The sequence below is a fragment of the Sarcophilus harrisii genome, chromosome 1 (genome assembly GCF_902635505.1).
Source record: "Sarcophilus harrisii chromosome 1, mSarHar1.11, whole genome shotgun sequence".
NCBI classification, from domain to species: Eukaryota; Metazoa; Chordata; class Mammalia; order Dasyuromorphia; family Dasyuridae; genus Sarcophilus; species Sarcophilus harrisii.
Window position 1 is genome coordinate 519,313,186 of NC_045426.1, and position 26,275 is coordinate 519,339,460.

Here is a 26,275-nt window from a genome sequence, read left to right on the forward strand (position 1 = left end):
TTCCCTCTTTCATTAATAACAAAATGACAAGTAAAGCAAGATGAGTTCTATCTTACTTTAAAGATATAGCAAAATACCTATAACTGTAGTCAAGCAAATATTTCATAAGACTTAATTAACAGGATAGTTTGATGGCAAGGGTCCCCAGAAAGACATTTTTTTCCACAGCTTATTTTTCAATTCTGTATTATCATCTTCAAAGGGATCTTTTTCCCATCAAATATGTGTTTACATACTATTAAATAGGTTACAGAAATTAATTCAGTAAGAAAAATTTACCATGAACTACGATGAATAATCATATTAGTTACCACTGAAATTTCCATTTTGTCGCCAAATCTCCAAGTGCTTAGCTGAAAAGTAATTTAACTGATATTCTTGTTGAGTCATTTCATTCTTGTTTGACTCTCTGTGACCCCATTTGAGGTTTTCTTGGCAAAGATATAATGGTTTGCCATTTCCTTCTTCAACTTAGAAAAGGAAATGAGGCTGAGGGTTAAGTGACTTGCCCACCAGAATCATACAGCTTCTAAGTGCCTGAAGCTACATTCGAACTCAAGCCCTCCTGACTCCCAACGCAGATACTCCGTCCCTGTGTCACCTAGCTACTTCTTAATGGGTAAGAGACTAAGTTCTGTAGGAAAAGAGAGAAGACTAGTTTGACTACATTGCAGAATAAGGAAAAGAGAGTAATTATCAAGCAGAGATAACTTTAGATATTAACAGTAATAGGCATATCATTAAAAACTAAAGTTAAATTCCAATGAGAAAAACTTTTTCAAATTTTCACAATAATATATGCTAAAGATTAAAAGAAAAAATTTAGACAAGATGAAAATTATGGCAACATATTTGGAATCAGAGCTCATATAATGTTACTTTTCAGTAAGATCATAGCAGTTAGCAAGAAGTTTAACAATACCAAAGATAAATAAAAGCTACAGAATTCACAAATGGTATTTTTCAAATGGGTCTTTATCACTCCAAAAGTTAAAGTAGCAGCACTGAAATACAGTTTCTCCATATTTCCTTTCAAGTGTCAAAGGCCATTGTGCAAATAAAGACAATGGATAGGCAAAAATTTCAACAAGTTAAAAGAACAATTATATAGACAAGTACTCTTAGAACAACAAAAAAGTTTATTTCAGAAGTACAACCAGAGAATAAAATACTTTGATTATTATTTCTCTTTTAAGTAAGGTAAAAAAAAAAAAAAGCAAGTGGGAATTTCAGCTTGCATTCTGAGCTCAAAAGGCTTGTATTAGATATTTTATTAGATTTAATAAACTAAAGAACTCTTTTAAGACAGTATTTTAACAATCTCAGGCTTTTTTTTTTTTCATTCTTCAAGCTCTCTGGAAGGAAGAGAGAGGAGAGATGTTGAGAAATGTAGATGATACAAAAACAAGAGATATCAGTAAAGATTTAAGTCTTTTCTTCAACTCAGCTTTGAAAGAAAATTCAGAAATCAAAAAATCTCTAACAATTCATGAGTTCTGCTCAAAAATAAATCTTTATCCCTTTGACAATCACTTCCTTCAATTGTTCCCTACATCAGTATATCATTCAGTTCAGTGACTCAATATTAAAGATCTGCCTGCCTTATTCTGTGAACTAATGATATGAAACATGACTATTCACAACAATTACTGAGAATCTATTCTGTTGTCTCAAAAACAAAGCTAAAGGAAAACCTAACAAAAAGTTTAGACAGATGAAAAGTACACAAACTTTTTAAAACACACTATATTACATACAAATACATAAATCCATTTAATTAAAAAAATTTAAAATCTTATCTATACCTCTAGAAATTAATAACTTTCCACTAGTTATTCTCTATCCTCATTTAGCTTTCATTCTATTTTCTCTAATGGAAAAGCATGCTTGAGTTCAGAGGCAGCCACGGAAAACAGTTTTCATATTGGATTTGCCCTTAAAATTCAAGTCCACTGATTTTCTAGCTGGTAGATTTAGTTGCCTCAAATGAAAGGATGAGTCCTCTACATACCCTAAATTTTACATTAGGTACTGCAACATTATAACAATAATAAATTCTGACCAAAGAAGATACTCAAATTTAATAGAGAATACAGAAATGATCATCATAAATATACATACTCAGTGATTGTGAATAGTCTTCCATCTGTTGGAGATTATTTATGTCCTGAGGAAAATATCCAGGTCTAATTTCATTTTCTTCTGGTAAAGCTGAAGAAGAGGGGGAAGTTACTAAAAATTGTATTGCTTTGTACTCTCTTATTTGCTCCATTAAAATAAAAATCATTTTTAATTAAAAATTTTTTAATTTCTATCTTAGATTTTGTAAGCTTTTTAACATTTAAAAAAAAAGGGCATTTTTTAAGGTTGTTTTTTCTGAAACAAGTCTACTGTTCCCTAGAGAAAAAGTTACTTAATGCTACATTAGCTAGATATACTTTTTAAATATCATCAATTTCTACTTAAAGAATTCTTCCTCCAAATAATCAGCCCATCACTTTCCTATTAGACAAGTTCAATTATTTTAATTCAAATGAAAATATTTAAACCTTTGGATCAACATAATTCTGGCTGAAGGTTTTGTTTCCAGAATATTTATTTCACCTTCTCACTCAAGATTTATTCAAACAATCAGAAGAGATTTATTGATAAGGGCCAGACACTTTAGTAGGCACTGGGAATATAAATACAAAAAAAAAAAAAAAAAAATGAAACAATCTCTGTTCACAAGAGGCTTATATTCTAATGAGGACAACAGCTACATACAAAATACATACATGATAAATATAAAATTAGTACTAAGTAATTAGGAAAGGAGATCACTCACTAGAAGTTGGGATATCAAAAAAGACTTCATACATAAACTGATAGTTAAAGGGAAAAAAAGGATTATATAAAATAAGAGTTGAAGAGGAAGTGAATTCCAGGAATGGAGAATGGCTAATATTAAGGCATGAAACATAAGATCAAGTGTTGTGGTTAAGGAACAGAGAGGCCAGTTTGGCTGCATCACAGAGTACAAAAGATGTAGTTATGTTCTTTGAGGCTTAAACAACAGGATGGGGACAGAATATGAAAGGTTTTTTTAAAGCTATCTATATGAGTTCATATTTTATCCAGGAAATCACTTAAATTCAATAAATAAAATAGTACATGGTCAGATCAACACTTTGGCAGTTGTAGAAGATAAATTAGAATGGGAGAAACTTGAGGCTGAGAGATCAATTAGGAAGTCATTGCAATAGTTTAAAGATGGGCAATGAATGTATGAATATAGAGAAGGGGATTGTATAAGCTATTTTGGAGGTATAAATGGCAAGATACCTGATTAGATATATGGAATGAGAGAATAATGAATGAGAAATCAAGGTTAGTTCCATAGTTAAGAACCTGAAAAATTAAAAGAATAATGGTGGCTTTGACAGCAATAAAAAAGTTTAGAAAAGAGGTATGGTTTGAGGGACAGTCTGTTTCACATATGAGTTTAGGATATCTCTAGGACATCCAATATGAAATGTTTAATAGGTAGTTAGTAATGCAGGATAGAAACTCAGAGGAAAGATTAGGGCTAGAGAGATGAACCTGGAAATCATAGGTATAAAGATCAGTAAAGTCAAGGAAACTAATAAAATAACCAAGACAATGATAGGTATAAAGAAGATCAGTATAAAATAACCAAGACAAAGTAAGAGAGAGGCAAAAAGAGAGCCCAGGACCTACGCCTTTGCACAGCTTTGGACTATTTTATTTTTCAATGGAACTTTTACTAGTCCTTAGTTACCAACAATAAGGCAATTCAATATTATGTATCTAATAACTTGGCTACAGAAGAGGTTAAAACTAATGAATGAAAATAAGTTTCTGATTATTCGTAATATTAATTGTCCATGCTTTCTCTGGCATAATTGAAAGAACACTTTCTGGTATTTAGAAGAATATTATTATATTCAGTTTGTGAAAGAGAAAAATAAAACCTAGAGAATAATAAAAGTTGCAAGTTAGTAAAAATTTGGTTAGTAAAAAATTGAAAATTAATAAAAGTTAAATTGCAAGGGCCCCAAATTTGTCACTTAGCATAACTCTTAGATGAAGTCTGAATTTTTTCTACAATATTCCTAGCAAGTAATTATCCAGCCTCTACTTTCATATCTCCATTGTTGAGGAACTTGGTATCTTGTAAAATAATGTATCCCACTTTTTCAATGATCTAATTTTTAGGAAGTTTGTTCTTATATTGATCTGAAATCTGCTTCCTTACAACTTCCACCAACTGCTCCTTGTTCTGTTCTACAAAATCAAAAAGAACATATCCTCTTTAAAATGAAAATATTTCAAATGTTTGAAAAACATAGTTGTATGCTTCCAAGTCTTTGTTTCTAGTCTAAATATCCTTTCAAATCATCTCACTATTCTGGTTCATAAATAGTTCACTTTGACACTTCTCCCTCCAAATACCCCAAAAGAAAATAAATAATTCAAAGTGTTATTTTACATATGAATCCATGTTTTACAGAAATACAATATAGGAAACTAAAAATTTATACTCAAGTAAATTGTACATTTTAGAATTGTAAAATGTTTATTTTCTCAATTTGATTCAAGTTTTAAATGAAATAAGCCAATAAATACTTAAATTTGTAATATGTTGACAATTTATTTTCTTTTCACTTTGACTCTATAGACTTCGTGTGTCTTCGTGTTGCTATATAGAAATGAATTCAAAGTTATTTCAAATCACGTCACTAAATTCGAACATCAAGAATTTAAGTACCGACTATACCCAGCATTGTAAAAAGTACAAATTGAAGAGTAAAAATGGTCTCTGTCCTCAGAATGTTAATAATCATGTACAATTAAACACCAAATCTGACTAAAATCAAATAGCTTAAGACTTAAAGGAAAAACTATGTGGAGGAACTATATTTTAATTGTAGAATAAACTCTGCCTCACAGTTTGAGTTTAAGTCACAATTGTTAAATATCTCAAAAAAAAAAAAAAAAAAAAGAACCTATCTTTATGAATGTCAAGAAAGAAAACATTCAAAGGAATAGCTACAAGCAACTGTTCCAAACCCCTATTCCAATGTAGTGCTAACTTATAAATTCAACCTTTGGACAGCAATAGTTGTCCAAAAACTTAAAAGAAATAAATTTAAAACAGCAACAATTAAAGTTTTCAGTGTCAAGAATTGAACCTCCACTATAAAAAACACACAAAGGTACCTCATAAAGATGAGTATAAAGCCTATTTTTTTAAATGCATCTTTAGCTTTAGGAAACAGTTAGCTTTAGGAAAATAAGAATTTTTTTAAAGCATATATTATATCAATTTTAGGTTACCAGTTTTGGGTCCACAGACAAATGGCTTGGTTTGGAAAAATGTAGAATGATGATATGGAGAAGAATCATCTGAAGGAAGAATAAATAGGCCATCCATAATACCATCAATCTCAGCCTGCAAATCTGGATCCACATTAGGACGAAGCATGGAGAAGAATTCATATGCACCAATATCAAACAAATGTTGGACTGCAGATGGATGCTAAAATGAAAAGACAATCTTTTGAGAATATTCATAAACAAAAACAATTACAATTTATGCAGGCAAAGATAAAACACTGAACATCATCCCCACCTCCTCCTCAAAGAAATCTTGGACTCCAGCCCAGGAATAACCCTGGGTTCTTCTGTTAGGCTATCACATTACTTCTCACTTATCAGCTCCATGACCTCTTTCAGACCTCCTACAACTACAGGAATTGCACTACTGCCTGATTCCTGGGATAATTTAATTTCCAGACTTCTCTTCTATGGACAATAATAGACTATCTGAAACCATTCTTCAATGTTTTAACATACTCTCAACCCATGACTCCTTCTCCAACCTAGTGATTTTGTATTCCCAATTATTATTGGCACCTGTTCTTGATCCCCCACTGACTGCAACCTTATTCCCATTCCCCTTAATACAATCCTAACAATATTCCACTCTAAAGCTTTCCACATCTTCCACTCTGCTCTCTGGAATGCTTGCTCCTTAGGCAACAAATTAACTTTCATCTTAAAATGTTTCCTTTTTTATTCTCTCTATCTACTTGTAGTCAGAGACCTGGCTCCCTCCTTATAACACAGCTTTCTTGGCCACATTTTCTTGCATTAGTTACAATTTCCTATTTCAATAAATGCTTAACTTCATTCAAAAAACAGCAAGAGTTCACTTATTATAAGAGATTTATCTTTTTTTACTCTCAAGTATCAACAAATTGCCGCTTTTGAAATTACTGTTTAATATTGCATATATTTCTATGCATACTTGCTGTATCTTCCAGTAGAACATAAGCTCCTTACAAGCATGGGCTGTTTTATTTTTGCCTTTAAATCTCCGACACACAGCCTTGAAAATAGCAAATGCTTAATATATTGAACTGAATTCTTATTCAACTGACCAATTTTCCCTTAATTTTTACTATTCAAAAATATATACCACTAGTCACAAAGAAAAACATATGCTCTATTGTAAGCAGCATCACTTTTATATGTGTTTCTTCTTCATGTAATTACTTCAAGGAATAGAAACAGTCCTATCACTGATGCAAATTACAAGCCTCTCTATAACTTAGTGAATGCTCCTCATGGGTTGCTCTAGTCAAAACAGAAAAATCACCACTCAGTGGTCAACCTGCTACTGACATGTCTCTGCAAATTTATTTAGGCCAGTCCTCCAAAAACTGATATCTATCTACATATGCAACTTATCCACATCCCACACCATCCCACCTCCAACTCTATACAAAAAATCTTAAGTTTGTAGCAATTATATCATTTTTCATCTTTATGACACCATCCGATTCTAATGACATCATATAATAGGGACAATCTTTTATTTTTTCATTTTTTGATGCTAAATTTAACTCAAAGCTTCATCGTGACCCAGAAGTGACTTTGGTTTTAGAATGATATGCCAAAGTTACCCATGCATATATCCTGTAAATAAAAGGCTATTAAATAAAAAAAAAAAAAAGAATGATATGCCAAAGGAACATAAACACTAGAGCTTATGCCACCTTGAAACTTCAAATATGCCTGGTGAGAATCCACGTTTTATTCTATGTTGTTGTGGTGGTAGTAGTGAGTAGTTGGTCATGTCTGACTCTTCATAGCCTCATTTAGAGTTTTCTTGGCAAAGATACTTAAGTGGTTTGATATAGCCTTCTCCAGCTTGTTTTACAGATGAGGAAAATAAGGTTGAGTTAAGTAACTTGCCCAGGACCACATAGCTAGGATGTGTCTGAAGCAAAATTTGAATTCGGATCTTCCTAACTCTAGGTCCAACAATCTATTCACTTCACCAATAGCTGCCCTATTCTATCCTATGAGGACAAGACTAAATTCTCAGAAATTCACTCTCTGGAGGGCTACAAATGATAAAATTTTCTCCAATTTTCTCCAAAATTTTCTCCAATAAATTTCTCCAATTTTTTTTGTCCACTCATCTATCTACTAAGTCACTGAATGACTGTAATGTTCTCCACACAATTGGAGAACAGCAGGAAATATACTTGACTGGGCACTGCACTTGGGAGTCAAGAAGCCTTAAATTCAAAGCCTCAGACCTGACGAGGCATATGACCCTGGATATGTACTTGTTTCTTCATCTGTAAAATAAGGGATTGGCCTCCATTATTTCCAAGCTCCCTTCTGGCTCTAAAACTATAATCATATGAAAAAACCCACACCTCCTGAACCAAAGATAATATAACAAAGATTAGTTATTAGGACTTTAAAGACACTAAATATTCTGAGCCCTAGTTTGCTCATTTGGATGGCCAGAATATTCAGTGCCTTGCCCAGAATCTCAAAAGTAGTAAGTGATTAAGGTGGGATTCAAACTGTGATCCTATGATTTCAGATCCAGCACTCTTTCTACACTGTATCAAAATACCTGAAGAAATGTCCCCAAAGTTTAAGGTATTGTCTTGCATTTCATTTATAACGCCCTTCATAAATGTAAACTTGTGGCTGAATTAAATTATTTGATGAAATTCTTTAATATTCCAGGATGCTCTTACCTTAACCAAATTGCTGAGTAAGTTCAGAACCTCTTCTTTCATGGGAACAGTAGGAAAATTGAACCATTCCAGTAAATAAATAAAAAGAAGTTTCTCCTGTACAAGTTCAACACAAGAAATCAAATTGTGTTCCACCTTGCAGAGAATACTCTTGAGCGCCCTCTCTCTTATCTCTGCCAGAGGATGACCTGTCAAGAAATGACAATACAAACCTCATTCGGGAATCCAATACAAGGAATCTCCAAAAGCCTTAGTGCCGTTTTAGCATCAAGATCCTAAGGCAGGTCAGACCTCCAGATGGCACTGAAGGAAGGGCAGGAAGGAGGGAGGGGCGGGGAGGACGGCATAATTCGTCTCTTAGGAAGTCGATCACAATTAACAGCTCGGTTTCTTAGGGCTGGGAACAAGCTGTTTATCGCAAAGCCATTTCTGGGAGACTCAGGTGTGCCGGGGCCATCGGGACCACGGTGCTCCGGAGCACTCAGAAAGGGAGGAAAGAAGAAAAAGGAAAGAAGGAAAGGTGGAGAGGACCGAGAAGGGCTCAGGACACGGCCGGAGAACGCTTGGGGGGTCGACAGCAGGTTACCCAATTTCCTGATCAGCCCCAACAAAGCCATTTCGTGCCCCCCGAAACTCGCAGCCTCAGCTTCGCATTCAACCTCCGCGCCACAGAGGGTGTCCGGCCGCGATTGTTGTCCCCGCGGAAACGGCGACGCCCCGGGTGACGGAATGGGCTCCGAGAAAAGGAAAGAGCACCCAAGACCCCTAGCGGGGCTCAGGAAGGACGCTTGGCGTAGCTACAGAGATGCGAACAATGTTGTACAGGGGAAGGAAGGATAAGAAAAGTACGGGAGGAAGGAACCCCCTGCAGCCGCGATGCACTTCGGGAGTTGTAGGCTTTTTACCAACACGTCTCTTTGCGTCCTAATTGGCCGAGAAACGAAGCAACATACTGTTCAGGATTCGTCCCTTTCTCCGGGAGACTGTAGTGTCGTGGGCGGCGCTTCACGGAAAGCGGGTTCTTCGGCGGGGTCGAAGATAGGGGCGGAGCTTGAGGTCCCGCCTACCATATGGCTCCGCCCCTCGACGTCCCGCCAGCTATGGCTCCGCCCCCTTTGCTCTCGCTGTTGAGCTTGAGGAAAGAGAGGGCCCCTTCCTGAGTTTGGCTAGAAGTCCTGCGTGAAATGCACTTGTTTGGAGTAATAGGAAGGTTAAGAATCTTTTGAATGCCATTGGCTAAGCGAAACAATTAGAGGAGAGATCTCTTACCATAGAAAGTTTGGAAGGAAACAGAATCTTACCAGAAAAAAAAAAAAAAATATATATATATATATAAGCAAAATATTAATGAAATCTTACCTAGAAAGAAAAAATGATAAAAGAAAAAAGCATAATGATTTAAATATGGCTAAAAAAAACTGCCAAATATGAATACTATATTATAAATGGTCAATACATGACTGCATAAGATGAGTTCAGTAAAAAAAATATTTTTAGGGTATGCACACACTAAATTACAACTAAGAATTACTGTCAACTGTGATTGATAAAGAAATTGCAATGAAATACTTTAATTTCATTTGTTCCTTTCTAAGATTGCTTAAACTAATTAATAGGTAATAATTAAAAAGTTTTCTTAAAACTTTATTCAGTCGTATAATGTGAAGAAAATGCTCCTTAAAATAGGCAAAATGGTAAATAGTTACTGGTTAGAAGTATTAACATTACAACACTGGAAGTGGAAGACATCTTAGAGGAAACCTCATAAATAAAAAGTTTTCTTAAAACTTTATTCAGTTGTATAATGTGAAGAAAATGCTCCTTAAAATAGGCAAAATGGAAATGATTTAGAAATATTAAATAAACACAAGTGGAAAAACTTTTAGAGGAAACCTATAATTAAAAAGTTTTCTTAAAACTTTTTCAGTCGTAATGGAAGAAAATGTCCTTAAAATAGGCAAATGGTAAATAGTTACTGGTTAAATATTAACATTACAACACTGGAAGTGGAAGACATCTTAGAGGAAACCTCATAATTAAAAAGTTTTCTTAAAACTTTATTCAGTCGTATAATGTGAAGAAAATGCTCCTTAAAATAGGCAAAATGGTAAATAGTTACTGGTTAAGTATTAACATTACAACACTGGAAGTGGAAGACATCTTAGAGGAAACCTCATAATTAAAAAGTTTTCTTAAAACTTTATTCAGTCGTATAATGTGAAGAAAATGCTCCTTAAAATAGGCAAAATGGTAAATAGTTACTGGTTAGAAGTATTAACATTACAACACTGGAAGTGGAAGACATCTTAGAGGAAACCTCATAATTAAAAAGTTTTCTTAAAACTTTATTCAGTCGTATAATGTGAAGAAAATGCTCCTTAAAATAGGCAAAATGGTAAATAGTTACTGGTTAGAAGTATTAACATTACAACACTGGAAGTGGATGACATCTTAGAGGAAACCTCATAATTAAAAAGTTTTTTTAAAACTTTATTCAGTCGTATAATGTGAAGAAAATGCTCCTTAAAATAGGCAAAATGGTAAATAGTTACTGGTTAGAAGTATTAACATTACAACACTGGAAGTGGATGACATCTTAGAGGAAACCTCATAATTAAAAAGTTTTTTTAAAACTTTATTCAGTCGTATAATGTGAAGAAAATGCTCCTTAAAATAGGCAAAATGGTACATGGTTACTGGTTAGAAGTATTAACATTACAACACTGGAAGTGGAAGACATCTTAGAGGAAACCTAATAATTAAAAAGTTTTCTTAAAACTTTATTCAGTTGTATAATGTGAAGAAAATGCTCCTTAAAATAGGCAAAATGGTAAATAGTTACTGGTTAGAAATATTAACATTACAACACTGGAAGTGGAAAACATCTTAGAGGAAACCTCATAATTAAAAAGTTTTCTTAAAACTTTATTCAGTCGTATAATGTGAAGAAAATGCTCCTTAAAATAGGCAAAATGGTAAATAGTTACTGGTTAAAGTATTAACATTACAACACTGGAAGTGGAAGACATCTTAGAGGAAACCTCATAATTAAAAAGTTTTCTTAAAACTTTATTCAGTCGTATAATGTGAAGAAAATGCTCCTTAAAATAGGCAAAATGGTAAATAGTTACTGGTTAGAAGTATTAACATTACAACACTGGAAGTGGATGACATCTTAGAGGAAACCTCATAATTAAAAAGTTTTTTTAAAACTTTATTCAGTCGTATAATGTGAAGAAAATGCTCCTTAAAATAGGCAAAATGGTACATGGTTACTGGTTAGAAGTATTAACATTACAACACTGGAAGTGGAAGACATCTTAGAGGAAACCTCATAATTAAAAAGTTTTCTTAAAACTTTATTCAGTCGTATAATGTGAAGAAAATGCTCCTTAAAATAGGCAAAATGGTAAATAGTTACTGGTTAGAAGTATTAACATTACAACACTGGAAGTGGAAGACATCTTAGAGGAAACCTCATAATTAAAAAGTTTTCTTAAAACTTTATTCAGTCGTATAATGTGAAGAAAATGCTCCTTAAAATAGGCAAAATGGTAAATAGTTACTGGTTAGAAGTATTAACATTACAACACTGGAAGTGGAAGACATCTTAGAGGAAACTATAAAAAAGTTTTAAAAACTTTACATGTAAATGTAAGAAAATGCCCCTTAAAATAGGCAAATGGCATGGTTACGGTTAAAGATTAAATTACAACACTGGAAGTGGAAGAATCTTAGAGGAAACCTCATAATTAAAAAGTTTTCTTAAAACTTTATTCAGTCGTATAATGTGAAGAAAATGCTCCTTAAAATAGGCAAAATGGTACATGGTTACTGGTTAGAAGTATTAACATTACAACACTGGAAGTGGAAGACATCTTAGAGGAAACCTCATAATTAAAAAGTTTTCTTAAAACTTTATTCAGTTGTATAATGTGAAGAAAATGCTCCTTAAAATAGGCAAAATGGTAAATAGTTACTGGTTAGAAGTATTAACATTACAACACTGGAAGTGGAAGACATCTTAGAGGAAACCTCATAATTAAAAAGTTTTCTTAAAACTTTATTCAGTCGTATAATGTGAAGAAAATGCTCCTTAAAATAGGCAAAATGGTAAATAGTTACTGGTTAGAAGTATTAACATTACAACACTGGAAGTGGATGACATCTTAGAGGAAACCTCATAATTAAAAAGTTTTCTTAAAACTTTATTCAGTCGTATAATGTGAAGAAAATGCTTCTTAAAATAGGCAAAATGGTAAATAGTTACTGGTTAGAAATATTAACATTACAACACTGGAAGTGGAAAACATCTTAGAGGAAACCTCATAATTAAAAAGTTTTCTTAAAACTTTATTCAGTCGTATAATGTGAAGAAAATGCTCCTTAAAATAGGCAAAATGGTAAATAGTTACTGGTTAGAAGTATTAACATTACAACACTGGAAGTGGAAGACATCTTAGAGGAAACCTCATAATTAAAAAGTTTTCTTAAAACTTTATTCAGTTGTATAATGTGAAGAAAATGCTCCTTAAAATAGGCAAAATGGTAAATAGTTACTGGTTAGAAGTATTAACATTACAACACTGGAAGTGGAAGACATCTTAGAGGAAACCTCATAATTAAAAAGTTTTCTTAAAACTTTATTCAGTCGTATAATGTGAAGAAAATGCTCCTTAAAATAGGCAAAATGGTACATGGTTACTGGTTAGAAGTATTAACATTACAACACTGGAAGTGGAAGACATCTTAGAGGAAACCTCATAATTAAAAAGTTTTCTTAAAACTTTATTCAGTCGTATAATGTGAAGAAAATGCTCCTTAAAATAGGCAAAATGGTAAATATTACTGGTTAGAAGTATTAACATTACAACACTGGAAGTGGAAGACATCTTAGAGGAAACCTCATAATTAAAAAGTTTTCTTAAAACTTTATTCAGTCGTATAATGTGAAGAAAATGCTCCTTAAAATAGGCAAAATGGTAAATAGTTACTGGTTAGAAGTATTAACATTACAACACTGGAAGTGGAAGACATCTTAGAGGAAACCTCATAATTAAAAGTTTTTTAAAACTTTATTCAGTCGAATGTGAAGAAAATGCTCCTTAAAATAGGCAAAATGGTAAATAGTTACTGGTTAGAAGTATTAACATTACAACACTGGAAGTGGAAGACATCTTAGAGGAAACCTCATAATTAAAAAGCTTTCTTAAAACTTTATTCAGTCGTATAATGTGAAGAAAATGCTCCTTAAAATAGGCAAAATGGTAAATAGTTACTGGTTAGAAGTATTAACATTACAACACTGGAAGTGGAAGACATCTTAGAGGAAACCTCATAATTAAAAAGTTTTCTTAAAACTTTATTCAGTCGTATAATGTGAAGAAAATGCTCCTTAAAATAGGCAAAATGGTAAAAGTTACTGGTTAGAAGTATTAACAACAACACTGGAAGTGGAAGACATCTTAGAGGAAACCTCATAATTAAAAAGTTTTTTAAAACTTTATTCAGTCGTATAATGTGAAGAAAATGCTCCTTAAAATAGGCAAAATGGTAAATAGTTACTGGTTAGAAGAATTAACATTACAACACTGGAAGTGGAAGACATCTTAGAGGAAACCTCATAATTAAAAAGTTTTCAAAACTTTATTCAGTCGTATAATGTGAAGAAAATGCTCCTTAAAATAGGCAAAATGGTAAATAGTTACTGGTTAGAAGTATTAACATTACAACACTGGAAGTGGAAGACATCTTAGAGGAAACCTCATAATTAAAAAGTTTTCTTAAAACTTTATTCAGTCGTATAATGTGAAGAAAATGCTCCTTAAAATAGGCAAAATGGTAAATAGTTACTGGTTAGAAGTATTAACATTACAACACTGGAAGTGGAAGACATCTTAGAGGAAACCTCATAATTAAAAAGTTTTCTTAAAACTTTATTCAGTCGTATAATGTGAAGAAAATGCTCCTTAAAATAGGCAAAATGGTAAATAGTTACTGGTTAGAAGTATTAACATTACAACACTGGAAGTGGAAGACATCTTAGAGGAAACCTCATAATTAAAAAGTTTTCTTAAAACTTTATTCAGTTGTATAATGTGAAGAAAATGCTCCTTAAAATAGGCAAAATGGTAAATAGTTACTGGTTAGAAGTATTAACATTACAACACTGGAAGTGGAAGACATCTTAGAGGAAACCTCATAATTAAAAAGTTTTCTTAAAACTTTATTCAGTCGTATAATGTGAAGAAAATGCTCCTTAAAATAGGCAAAATGGTAAATAGTTACTGGTTAGAAGTATTAACATTACAACACTGGAAGTGGAAGACATCTTAGAGGAAACCTCATAATTAAAAAGTTTTTTTAAAACTTTATTCAGTCGTATAATGTGAAGAAAATGCTACTTAAAACAGGCAAAATGGTACATGGTTACTGGTTAGAAGCATTAACTTTACAACACTTGAAGTGGAAGACATCTTAGAGGAAACCTCATAATTAAAAAGTTTTTTTAAAACTTTATTCAGTCATATAATGTGAAGAAAATGCTACTTAAAGCAGGCAAAATGGTACATGGTTACTGGTTAGAAGCATTAACTTTACAACACTTGAAGTGGAAGACATCTTAGAGGAAACCTCATAATTAAAAAGTTTTTTTAAAACTTTATTCAGTCGTATAATGTGAAGAAAATGCTACTTAAAACAGGCAAAATGGTACATGGTTACTGGTTAGAAGCATTAACTTTACAACACTTGAAGTGGAAGACATCTTAGAGGAAACCTAATCTGATAGCCTTATTTTATATATGAAAAGCTTGAACCTAATATAATAAAATACTTAAAGAACTAAAGTGGTGTTCTCTTCACTATAGCATGAGTAGCTTTTGCTATTTAAATTCTGCCCAACCAATTCCAATAGACTTGTGATGGAGAAAGCCATCTGCATTGAGAAAGAGGAATGTGGGGATTGAATGTGGACCACAACATAGTATTTTCACCTTTTTTGTTGTTGTTTGCTTGCTTTTTTTTCTCATTTTTTTTACCTTTTTGATCTGATTTTTCTTGTGCAGCATGATAAATGTGGAAATACATACAGCATATGATTGACATATATTGGATTCCTTGCTCTCTAGGGGAGGAAGGAGGGAGAAAGGAAGGGGAAAAAATTAGAACACAAACTTTTGCTCTAGTTAATGTTGAAAACTATCTTTGCATAGATATTGAAAATAAAAAGCTATTATTAAATATTGCCCAAATTCCCAAAGTCTCTAGAAATATCTTATGCACTTAGACAGAGTCTTTCACCAAGGCAAGAAAGGGGAGCCTAAACATAAAAAAACATTTTATAGAAAGACAGAAAGCTCAATAATAAAATTTTGATAGAAAAACAAAAGCAACTTCAATTTGGAATAAGAGACGTGATCTCAAGAAACTAATAAGTAAGCATAGGAAACTACTTGTTAAATTAGGTTGTTGGGTTTTGGTTTTGGGTTTTTTGTTTTGTTTTTTTTGCCAAACATGGTAGAAATAAATGTTAAATCCAGTATGTACATACATATTTATACAATTCTCTTGCTATACTTGAAAAATCAAATCAAACCGGAAAAAAAAAAAATGAGAAAATAAAACAAAATGCAAGCAAACAACAACAAAAAGAGTGAAAATGCTATGTTGTGAACCACACTCAGTTCCCACAATTCTTTCTCTGGATATAGATGGCTTTCTCCATCACATGATCAGTGGAACTAGTCTGAATCATCTCATTGTTAAAGAGAACCACATCCATCAGAATTGAACATTATATAATCTTCTTGTTGCTGTGTATAATGATCTGCTTCTGCTCATTAAATTAGATTTTTAAAATATATATATAGAAAATGATGATAGAAAGGTCAAATAACTAAAAATTAATCAAAAAAAGTAATCAGTAAGAATATCATCAGGAGCATAAACGCTCAGAATAAGCTGAAGTTGACAGTGAATGCTAAGAACAAGGAATTTTTCTTACCAATATTAGAAGCAAGGACTGAAAAGAAAAACACTGAGGGGATATAATGAAAACAAGTGACAGGGAAAGCAGAAGTCTATTCATACTTTGCTTCTATATATTATAACAAAGAGAACAATCTTCAGATTGGGAGGAATGAAACAAAAAACTTCCAGGGAGTTGAAAACCAAGATAAATGAGGATATATTAAGAGAACATCTAACTATCCTCAGTAAATTAAAGTCATCAAATTCAAATAAAAAATTTTAAACGGTAGATGTGCTTGCTGTGACCCAGTGGATCATGATCTTTAAAAAGTCATGCATAGGGGCAGCTAGATTAAAGCACCAGCCCTGTAGTCAGGAGGACCTGAGTTCAAATTCAATCTCAGACACTTAACACTTCCTAGCTGTGTGACCCTGTGTTGGAATCTTTACAAACTGGTAAGTCATTAGAGTTGATAGAGATAATAATTACCTAATTTATCATGGTTCAGTATGATTAATCTGATCCTACGAGGAGATGTTATGGGCCAGAACTTGAAACAAGGTATGAAACAAGGTGTACATAAATCCATCAATATGGGAGGCATTACATATAATTACATAAGCACATAGCAATATAACACAGGCTAGTAGTAATGTAACAAATAATATGAATCAACATGAAAATTTGTACATGTCCATAAGTCCTAGAAATAGTCCAAAAGGACCCATTGTCCCTTAGTTCATGTGCCAGGAATCCAATAATTCCTGAAAGCTTTGAAGTAAACAATTTTTCATAACGTGAATTAACATACAGAATTATACATGTCAGTAAGTCCTAAAAATAGTCCAAAAGGAACCCATTGTCCATTAGTTCATGTGCCAAGAATCCAATAATTCCCAGAAACTCTGAAGTACTGCAATAGTCTCATCAACAATTTTTCATCTTATGGAATCCAGTGATTCTTGCTGGTTTTTCAACAACTTGAAATAGTCTCATCTTGTGTTAGGAAATCCAATGATTCCTAAAGATTTTAGAGTTCTTTTAACAGTCTCATTGTCAGCCATGCTCTGTCAGATGTTTCTTAAATCTTCTCCTTTGTTTTGAAGAACTTGAAACAGTCTCATCTTGTGTTAGAAATCCAATGACTCCTGAAGATTTTAAAGTTATTTTAACAGTCTCATTGTCAGCCATGCTCCTTCAGTGTCAGATGTTTCTTAAATTTTCTCCTTTGTTTAGAGGTTTTTCTCTTTTTCTGTTTCTCTCTGATGGACAAGGTGAATACGGCTCGTTGGCACCCATCTGATTCCTTCTCTACCTGTGAAGATACAAACAAACCCTCTTCCCCAAGCAGTTAACCTATAGGTTAACTGTCTGGTCGCTTCCATTCACCACTTTCTGGATCTCTTCACATCACCTGGTGTTTATCTAAAGATAGTGGAGCTGCTCTCATTGGACATTGCTCTTCTAGTGGGTTATAAAACCTGTCTGCTGGCAGTTAGTGCATCTTTATCAAAAATTTAAAAATTAATGGCATAGAGAACTAAATTTAGAAGTTCCCTAGGGTTACCTGTGGCTCCCCCTTTCTTTTTGTGGCTAGAATTTTATTAAAAGCCATTAAGGGAGCAGTACAATTATCTGGGACAAGACCTGATAAGATAAACACTTTTTATACTAATGCACAAATTAATGTATGCTGCAAAACCATCCCAGAGTGGCAAATTTTATTGGCCACAGCTCCAAATTTTGCAAACGGGTCTCCATTAAAGATAACCAGACTATTGCATAATTGGCAATGGATTTTTGAGAAGGTTTCTAAGGTTCCTCTTAAAGGACCGACTATCTTTACAGATGCATCTAAACAAAATATTTGTGCTGAATACTCTCATGATTTAACAATAAAAAGAATAGTCAGAACTCCTTTTCAGTCCTCTCAGCAGAACGAATTATTTGGAATAATGCTAGCTCTCACTTATTACCCAGGCAATATAAATATAATATCTGATTCAGCCTATTCAGTAGGTGTGGTACAAAGAATTGCCACAGCCCAAATAAAATTTGCAGCTTCTAATATATATCAGCTCTTTAAGGAACTTCAAGAGCAAGTGAGAAAGCATCCAGGTGAGATCTATATCTTGCATGTCCACTCACACAGTGGACTTCCAGGTCTTATTTTTGATGGAAATTCAAAGGCAGATAGCCTTTTAACTATGTTATCTAGTACTCCTTTATTTCAGGAGGCCCAGGAATCCCATTTTAAATACCATCAGGCTGCTCGAGCTTTGTGTTTACAATTTGGGATAAGAAAAGAGGAAGCTAGGAGCATAGTAAAAAGCTGTACAGCTTGCCTTCCTTTCCACTCTCCTACGCTCCCTCTAGGGAAGAACCATTGTGGTTTGAGACCCAATGAAATCTGGCAAATGGATGTGACCCATTATAAATCTTTTGGTCATCTGTCTTTTATCCATGTTGTGGTAGACACCTTTTCAGGATTCACTTTTGCAATGCTAGCAGCAAAAGAGACAGCCCGAGTGTTCACAGAATTCCTCATACAAGCATTCCCAATTATGGGCGTGCCACAAGAAATAAAAACAGATAATAAACCCGCGTATACTTCCAAACATTTTGAACACTTTTGTGCACAGTATAAGATTTTACACACCACTGGCATACCCTTTAATCCTCAAGGTCAGGCAATCATAGAAAGAAGAAACAGAGACATTAAGACACTCCTCCAAAAACAAAAGAAAGGGGGAACCACAGGTAACCCTAGAAAACTTCTAAATTTGGTTCTCTATACCATTAATTTTTTCATTTTTGATAAAGATGCACTGACTCCAGCAGACAGGTTTTATAACCCACCAGAAGAGCAATGTCCAGTGAGAGCAGCTCCACCATCTTTAAATAATCACCAGGTGATGTGGAGAGATCCAGAAAGTGGTGAATGGAAGGGACCAGATAGATTAACTGCTTGGAGAAGAGGGTTTGCTTGTATCTCCTCAGGTGGAGAAGGAATCAGATGGGTGCCAATGAGCCGTATTCGCCTTGTCCATCAGAGAGAAACAGAAAAAGAGAAAAACCTCTAAACAAAGGAAAAAATTTAAGAAACATCTGACACTGAAGGAGCATGGCTGACAATGAGACTGTTAAAATAACTTTAAAATCTTCAGGAGTCATTGAATTTCTAACACAAGATGAGACTGTTTCAAGTTCTTCAAAACAAAGGAGAAGATTTAAGAAACATCTGACAGAGCATGGCTGACAATGAGACTGTTAAAAGAACTCTAAAATCTTTAGGAATCATTGGATTTCCTAACACAAGATGAGACTATTTCAAGTTGTTGAAAAACCAGCAAGAATCACTGGATTCCGTAAGATGAAAAATTATTATTGAGACTATTGCAATACTTTAGAGCTTCCAGGAATTATTGGATTCCTGGCACATGAACTAATGGACAATGGGTTCCTTTTGGACTATTTCTAGGACTTATGGACATGTACAAATTCTCATGTTGATTCATGTTATTTGTTACATTACTACTAGCCTGTGTTATATTGCTATGTGCTTATGTAATTATATGTAATGCCTCCCATATTGATGGATTTATGTACACTTTGTTTCAGCCTTGGGCAAGTAACTAAGGGAATCGACGTCAACAAACTGCAAGTCTGATGAGTGCAATGTAGAATATTGCCTGTAAAACACACCTCCTACAAGATGTTATAGAATCTATGTACAAAATAAGAACTGTACTGTCAAATATGGAAGATGTGTCATTTTGTTTTGCTTAATTATGCTTATTTGTTACAATGGAGAGGCAAATTGGGACAGGGGAAGGGATTATTGAGAAGTGACAACAATGTAGAAATATCAATAAAGCATATATTTAAAAGAAGTCATGCATAAGAGAAAAGGAGTTATATGACTAAAAATAGGCAAGTTTTCTAAATTTCAGAAAGAAAAAATTGTAGATCCTCTAAAAAAAAAAATAGGCCAGAAAGCTTGATTTTATTACATAGAAAATTGTTAGAATGTTCTAGTAAGGAATGGTTTGAAAACGTTTTTTTAAACTGTAGTAATGAACATTAAAATCCAATATGAATCATCAAAAACAGTTCATATCACATTAATATAATTTTCTTTCTCTTTTTCAATTTTTTAATTTTTTTTCACTTAGTATTTTATTTTTTTCCAATTACATGTGAAGATAGTTTTTGACATTTATTTTTATATGATTTTGAATGCCAAATTTGTTTTCCTTTCTTTCCTTCCTTGTTCTTCCTTCTTTGGGGAGATGCTCCCATCTCCCCAAGACAGCAAGTAATCTGATGTAATATATATATATACATACACATTTTCTTTTTTTACAGGGCTAATGAACTGACATCACAGGAATGTATAAATCCAACACATGGATTTCAGCAAGGTACCTGACAGTCATTCAAGATATTTCCAAGACAAAATTGAAAGATGTGATGGAGTTAGATTAATAAGAGAATTAAAGTTAGAATAGGAGAGAGAATAATAGGGTTCAGTTGATGTGGAGATGTTTGAAAGACTAGATTGAAATATGACTACATAGATGTCACTATGGAGAAGTGTCTCAAATGGAGTTATATAGGCATTTAGGTGGTATACTGTTCAGCATTTTTATCATTGATTTGAATGAAAGTGAAGCAGTCCGTTTGGGCTACCTTCCAGAAGAGTAGATATTACTCTCATAAATTCAAACTTTATTTTTTGGATTCCCCACAAGCCTCTACCTGTATGCTTTCCAATAACAATCAGACAATAAGCCCAAAAAGCTCTTAGCAAAAGTCATATAGTAATATGGTATGATGAAAATGATAGATATAAATTATTCTGCCCCAGAAGCTTAGAACTCTTTCACCCATTAATATACATAGAGGAAAGAGTGGCTTCAAACAGAGCACAAAGGTATATATATAAGAACATGTGGCTAACACTAGTCATTCCTTCAGGAGATCTCTAGCAAGGAGAGTAGATAGAGCTCTGGGCCAAAATTCAGGAAGAATTGAATTTAAATCCAATCTCAGACACTCCACTAACTGTGTGACCCTGGAAAAATTACCTAATATCTGTTTACCTCAGTTTCCTCAAATATAAAATGAAGATAATAGCACCTACCTTACAAGATTGTGAGGACCAAATGAGAGATTCATAAAAAGTCTAGCATATTTTAGGTACCATATAAACATTTTTTCCATTCTCTTCCAGTACTGCTAAACTTTGGAAGGCCTTTCTTTTCTTGTAGAGATCTCACTACGTTCCTCCTGGGCAAATAATCTCTTCTGGATAGTTTACTCAGAGTCTGCAGAGAACTCAATGCTAAATTTCCAGGGCTAGCCCTTTCTTGCTTCCAAATCAGATATTACTAGAAATCCTATTCCTTGAAGCAGCCCTTATCCTAGAGTTATTGCCTCTCTATATCTCTAGAGTATGTTCCTTCCTATGTTCAAATAGCTCTACTGATAAATACCATAGTTTATTGGGGAAGCATAAGAACATTCCCTCTTTGCCTCATGAGGTGAAGAGCTAAGATCTTTGGCAACTATTACTCCTAGCATATTCAGCTTGTGATTGTCCCCAGAGCTTAAGGTCACATAGGTGATGGCAAACAATTGGAGATTGAGGAGATGCCATCAATTGGGGAATGGCTAAACAAGTTATGATATATCATTGTGATGGAATACTATTGTCCTTTAAGAAATGATAAGCAGGCAGATTTCCAGAAAATCTGAATTTATAGGAACTGATTCAAAGTAAAATGAACAGAATCAGAATATTTAATACAATAGCAGCAATCACGTATGATGATCAACTGTGGATGACTTAGTCTCGGCAATACAGTGATCCAAGACAATTCCAAAGGACTCATGGTAAAAAATATTATCCACCTCCAGAGAAAGAACTGTTGGAATCTGAAAAATATTGAAGCATTTTAACTATTATTGTGCTACAGTTCCCTTTTATTGTCCTGCCTCAGTTTCCCTAAATTGTCCTGCCTCGTCTTGTCTCAGTTTCCTTGAATTGTTCTGCCTCAATCCCCTTGGTTGCAACCCCCCTTTTCTGCTCATTAGAACTGAGATAATTAGAGTTATGGAGATCTGACATTCCAGAAGATAAGACTCCAGATGTCCTACCTCAAATACCCTATTGGCATTGTCTGTATCTGTAAGTCTCAGACTTCCTGGCTCTAGTTGGACACATCTTAAATCCTTATAGTCCTAACCCCAACCTTTCAGAACTGGATTGATGGTCCCTGCCTGGAGATTCCCACTCACCAGAGTTTAGACTCCACCCCTCTCTCCTCTACCCCTTCTTCCCCACCCCCACCTCTGTTTAGCTACCTGAGCTTAGAGCCATATATATATGTCATTGAGAAATCACATTTGCTGCTGGATGCTTTGAAACATCAGCCCTAGGGGCAACATGCTCCTAGCACAATCTCTCCCTCTCAAATAAAATAATAAAAACTCTCTAATCTCTATCTTGCCTCAGTTTCTCCAGCATCACATTTAGAGGCTTCCCAGAGAGATATGAGAGCAGAATTAGAGATTAGAGACCTTCGGGTCTCCTCTTTGGGCATTGGATTGGCTGAGATTTGGACTTTTTGTTAGGAAAAGGCTAGCCCTCTGGATTTCTCCAGAGTCTCCTAGAAGGGAACAATTTCTCAGATGAGACAAGACTTACTGCAGATGCCTCCATTTAGCCAAAGGAGAGTCTGTTTTAAAATCTCTGCAGGGTAAGTGGTTTTCTGTCTGTCTGTTCTGTCTGTGCTAGCTTCAGTTCTCCAGATATTAGATTGATGAATTGTAAAATTCCAGGTGGTACTGCTGGATGCAGCTGTTGATACCATCGGGTTATGGTTCTGTTTCTGGTTATTTGATTTTAAGTATCTTTTTGGCACTATCTGGTTTGGGTGCCTTTGGGCACTATCTGGTTGTCTCTGGACATTCTCTGTAAAGACAGAGAAAGGCAACAAACTGGGGTTTAGAAGCTTAGAAAAGCTCCATTTGAATTCTGGAAGGGAAGAATCTCAAGCTGAAACAAACTTCCCTCAGGGCTATTCCTGGGGAAAAGCCCTTACTTAGTCTGTGTATTAAATGTTTTGTTTAATGTTTTGTGCCGTCTATTTCTGTGTGATTTGTGCACTGTGTTTCTTGTCTGTCTGTTTTGTTGGTTAAAGAGCTCTGTCAAAGTTTTAAGAATAAGATTAAGAATTGGTCATTTCAATGTTGCAACTGTGCTTAGTATAAAAATTGCTTGTGATTTTAAACTTTTTAATCTGTTGTACTAATTTGTAAGTAAAAAGAACAGAAAAAAAAAACTTGACTATTTTAAGACTGGCAGAAAAGTTTTTCTTTCAAAAAAAAAAAAAAAAAGCAGCCTGCTAGTTAGAGAGGAGGGGAAAAGCAATAAAATCCAAGCTTGGCTTGGGCTGGGCAATAAAAACTCTAGAGATAAGAGAGATGCTAATTGCTGTGAGAACACTCAGGCAGAAGAAAGAAAAAAACTTTTTTAAAAACTGTATTTGATTTGATTCAGTTTATGTTACCTTTTGAAACATTGGGTAATTTGTTAACATTGTAAGTTTTGGGTAATTTGCAAGTATTATAAGTTATGCTGTATGGAGTTATTTAGCTATTCACTGTATTGTGAATCTTAAAAGTTTTGAAGGGAAAGGACAGGAGAATGAAGGTGATTTAAGAGAGAAGGGGAGAGAAAGTATTGGGAAGGTATTTGGGAAGAAATAGAGGTTAGGTGGGGGAGGAAGAAACAGGAGAGGAAGATGAAACTCACCTTCTTCTCCCCACCACCACCTTCTGCTACTTTAGCAATGGAGCATCTAGTTAGAAAGGTTTTTGGTTTGGGAATTGTTTAAAGTGTGTAGCAAGAGGGAAGGAGGAAAGTTTTTAATGGGTGGATGGAGAAAAATTGAGTGGGGAACAGGAAGGAATCTTTTTTCTAGGCATGCAGTTTAGGTAGAGTCGGGGAAGGGTGGCCACATGAAATCCCCTTTCCCCAATTATGCCTGATACAGAAGGGTGGCCATGTGGAATCCCTTCCCCTTCCCTCTCCCCCACTGTATGTTCCAGCCATTTTTTGGTTTTTTTTCTTTGTTTTTTGTGTGTGTGTTTTTTGTCAAGTTGCTGCTGCTTGACTCACTGCATAAAGCAAATCATTTAAAGAGACAGGACTACTTTCACGTTAATTGACTAAATATTTGGTTTTTTAGATACATAATGGTTTCCTTGGTTAAGGAATATAGTCATAAATGTGATCTATAATTTGTGAGGGTTATTTCTAAAAGTTTAATTAATTAATATTTTAAAGAACTTCTTGAATTCTTTTATGTGGGAATAGGATATTCTGTACAAATTTAATTGTATTGGGTCATCATCCTGAGGTCATTTAAAGGGCCTTTGAAATAATAGTTTGTTCTTTTGAAAATGTTTCTGTTATGGACAATATGCAATTTGGAATTTTTCTATGTATTGGGCATTTTAAAGCAAAATTATTTGTATAATGTTCAACTAATATACAACTATGTGCTTGGATATGGAAGATAGTTGTGTGAACTTAATGGGACAAATTTCTTATTGTTATCAATATAAGATCATGGTAAATACCTGTTTGGGATTTATGTGAAGCTTTGGTTAATGGGATTTGTTATTGGAGATAAAATTTCTTGGGCTTGTAGTTAATACTATTTGGGAGTTTTAAAGTCCCACCCCTCTGACAGTTATTGGGATAGTTAACTGGATTAAAACTTGAGTTCAGGCTGTTTTGTCCTGTATATGCTGAAGGATCAGCTATTTTACTACAGTCATATCCCTGCGTTTTTTCCTCCTGTGACTGATCACAGCTAATGATCAATAGAAACTATTTATGCAATTCAATTATATAATACTATACTGTTTCCAATCTAGTTATATGTAATCATTATATCCTAAATACTTGGGCGAATGAGTATTTAGCCTGGTCATCTATTTGTTATTGGATATTGTGTCTATGGATATTCAGGTTTTTAAAAGTTTCTAATTAATGAGAGGACAATTAGCACAGTTGTCTGTGAAACCTAACAGCTGTTTTATTTATTGGGACTATGGCTGTTTTCCTGTCCTGTGAGACAAGCATGTCTCCTTGCATTGGAAGCTGCTGGCCATACTGCCCTTTTCACATTTTGTAGCAGACTATTCTAACCTTCATTTGTTAGATTTGGTTTTTTGTTCTAGATTTTGGTCAAATTGCAATATTGAACTGTTTCTGGGACCAGGATCAGCCCATTGGAAGCTTTGATGATTGATCAGCACACCACACCCATCATCCTGCTTGGACTGAGAGTCTCTGCCCCTTATCAGTATAAAAACAGTTAGCAGTTTTTGAATGAGAAGCTTCTACCTTGCCCTGATGGACTTTGTGATGGGGAATTTGGGAATGGTTGATAAGTGACTGTTAAATGCTAACTGGGTCATCTATTACTGTGTGTTTTAAGATTTGGAATGGAACTGTATTACTGTGTGTTTAAGATTTGGGTTGGAAATTGTTACAAATTATATAGAGAATTAACTCTAATTTATAAAAAATCAAGCCATTCTCCAATTGAAAAATGGTCAAAGGATATGAACAGACAATTCTCAGATGAAGAAATTGAAACTATTTCTAGTCATATGAAAAGATGCTCCAAGTCATTATTAATCAGAGAAATGCAAATTAAGACAACTCTAAGATACCACTACACACCTGTCAGATTGGCTAAGATGACAGGAAAAAATAATGATGATTGTTGGAGGGATGTGGAAAACTGGGACATTGATTCATTGTTGGTGGAGTTGTGAACGAATCCAACCATTTTGGAGAGTAGTTTGGAACTATGCTCAAAAGTTATCAAACTGTGCATACCCTTTGATCCAGCAGTGTTACTACTGGGATTATATCCCAAAGAGATTATAAAGAAGGGAAAGGGACCTGTATGTGCACGAATGTTTGTGGCAGCCCTTTTGTAGTGGCTAGAAACTGAAACTGAATGGATGTCCATCAGTTGGAGAATGGCTGAATAAATTGTGGTATATGAAAATTATGGAATATTACTGTTCTGTAAGAAATGACCAACAGGATGATTTCAGAAAGGCCTGGAGAGACTTACACGAACTGATGCTGAGTGAAATGAGCAGGACCAGGAGATCATTATATACTTCAACAACAATACTA

At 34.1% G+C, this 26,275-nt stretch overlaps 1 protein-coding gene across 1 annotated transcript in view; it reads right to left on the reverse strand.

Annotated features, from left to right (window-relative positions):
* The window catches only part of RTTN (rotatin), a 213,390-nt gene extending 204,466 nt beyond the window's left edge, over positions 1-8,924 (reverse strand). The window contains exons 1-4 of the mRNA XM_023496275.2: positions 8,656-8,924; positions 8,070-8,257; positions 5,341-5,542; positions 2,122-2,211 (exon numbers count right to left, since the gene is read on the reverse strand). Coding sequence (XP_023352043.1) covers positions 2,122-2,211; positions 5,341-5,542; positions 8,070-8,257; positions 8,656-8,686 — 511 coding nt within the window. The 5' untranslated portion in view covers positions 8,687-8,924. The remainder of the gene's footprint in view (positions 1-2,121; positions 2,212-5,340; positions 5,543-8,069; positions 8,258-8,655) is intronic.
* Positions 8,925-26,275: the final 17,351 nt, after the last annotated feature.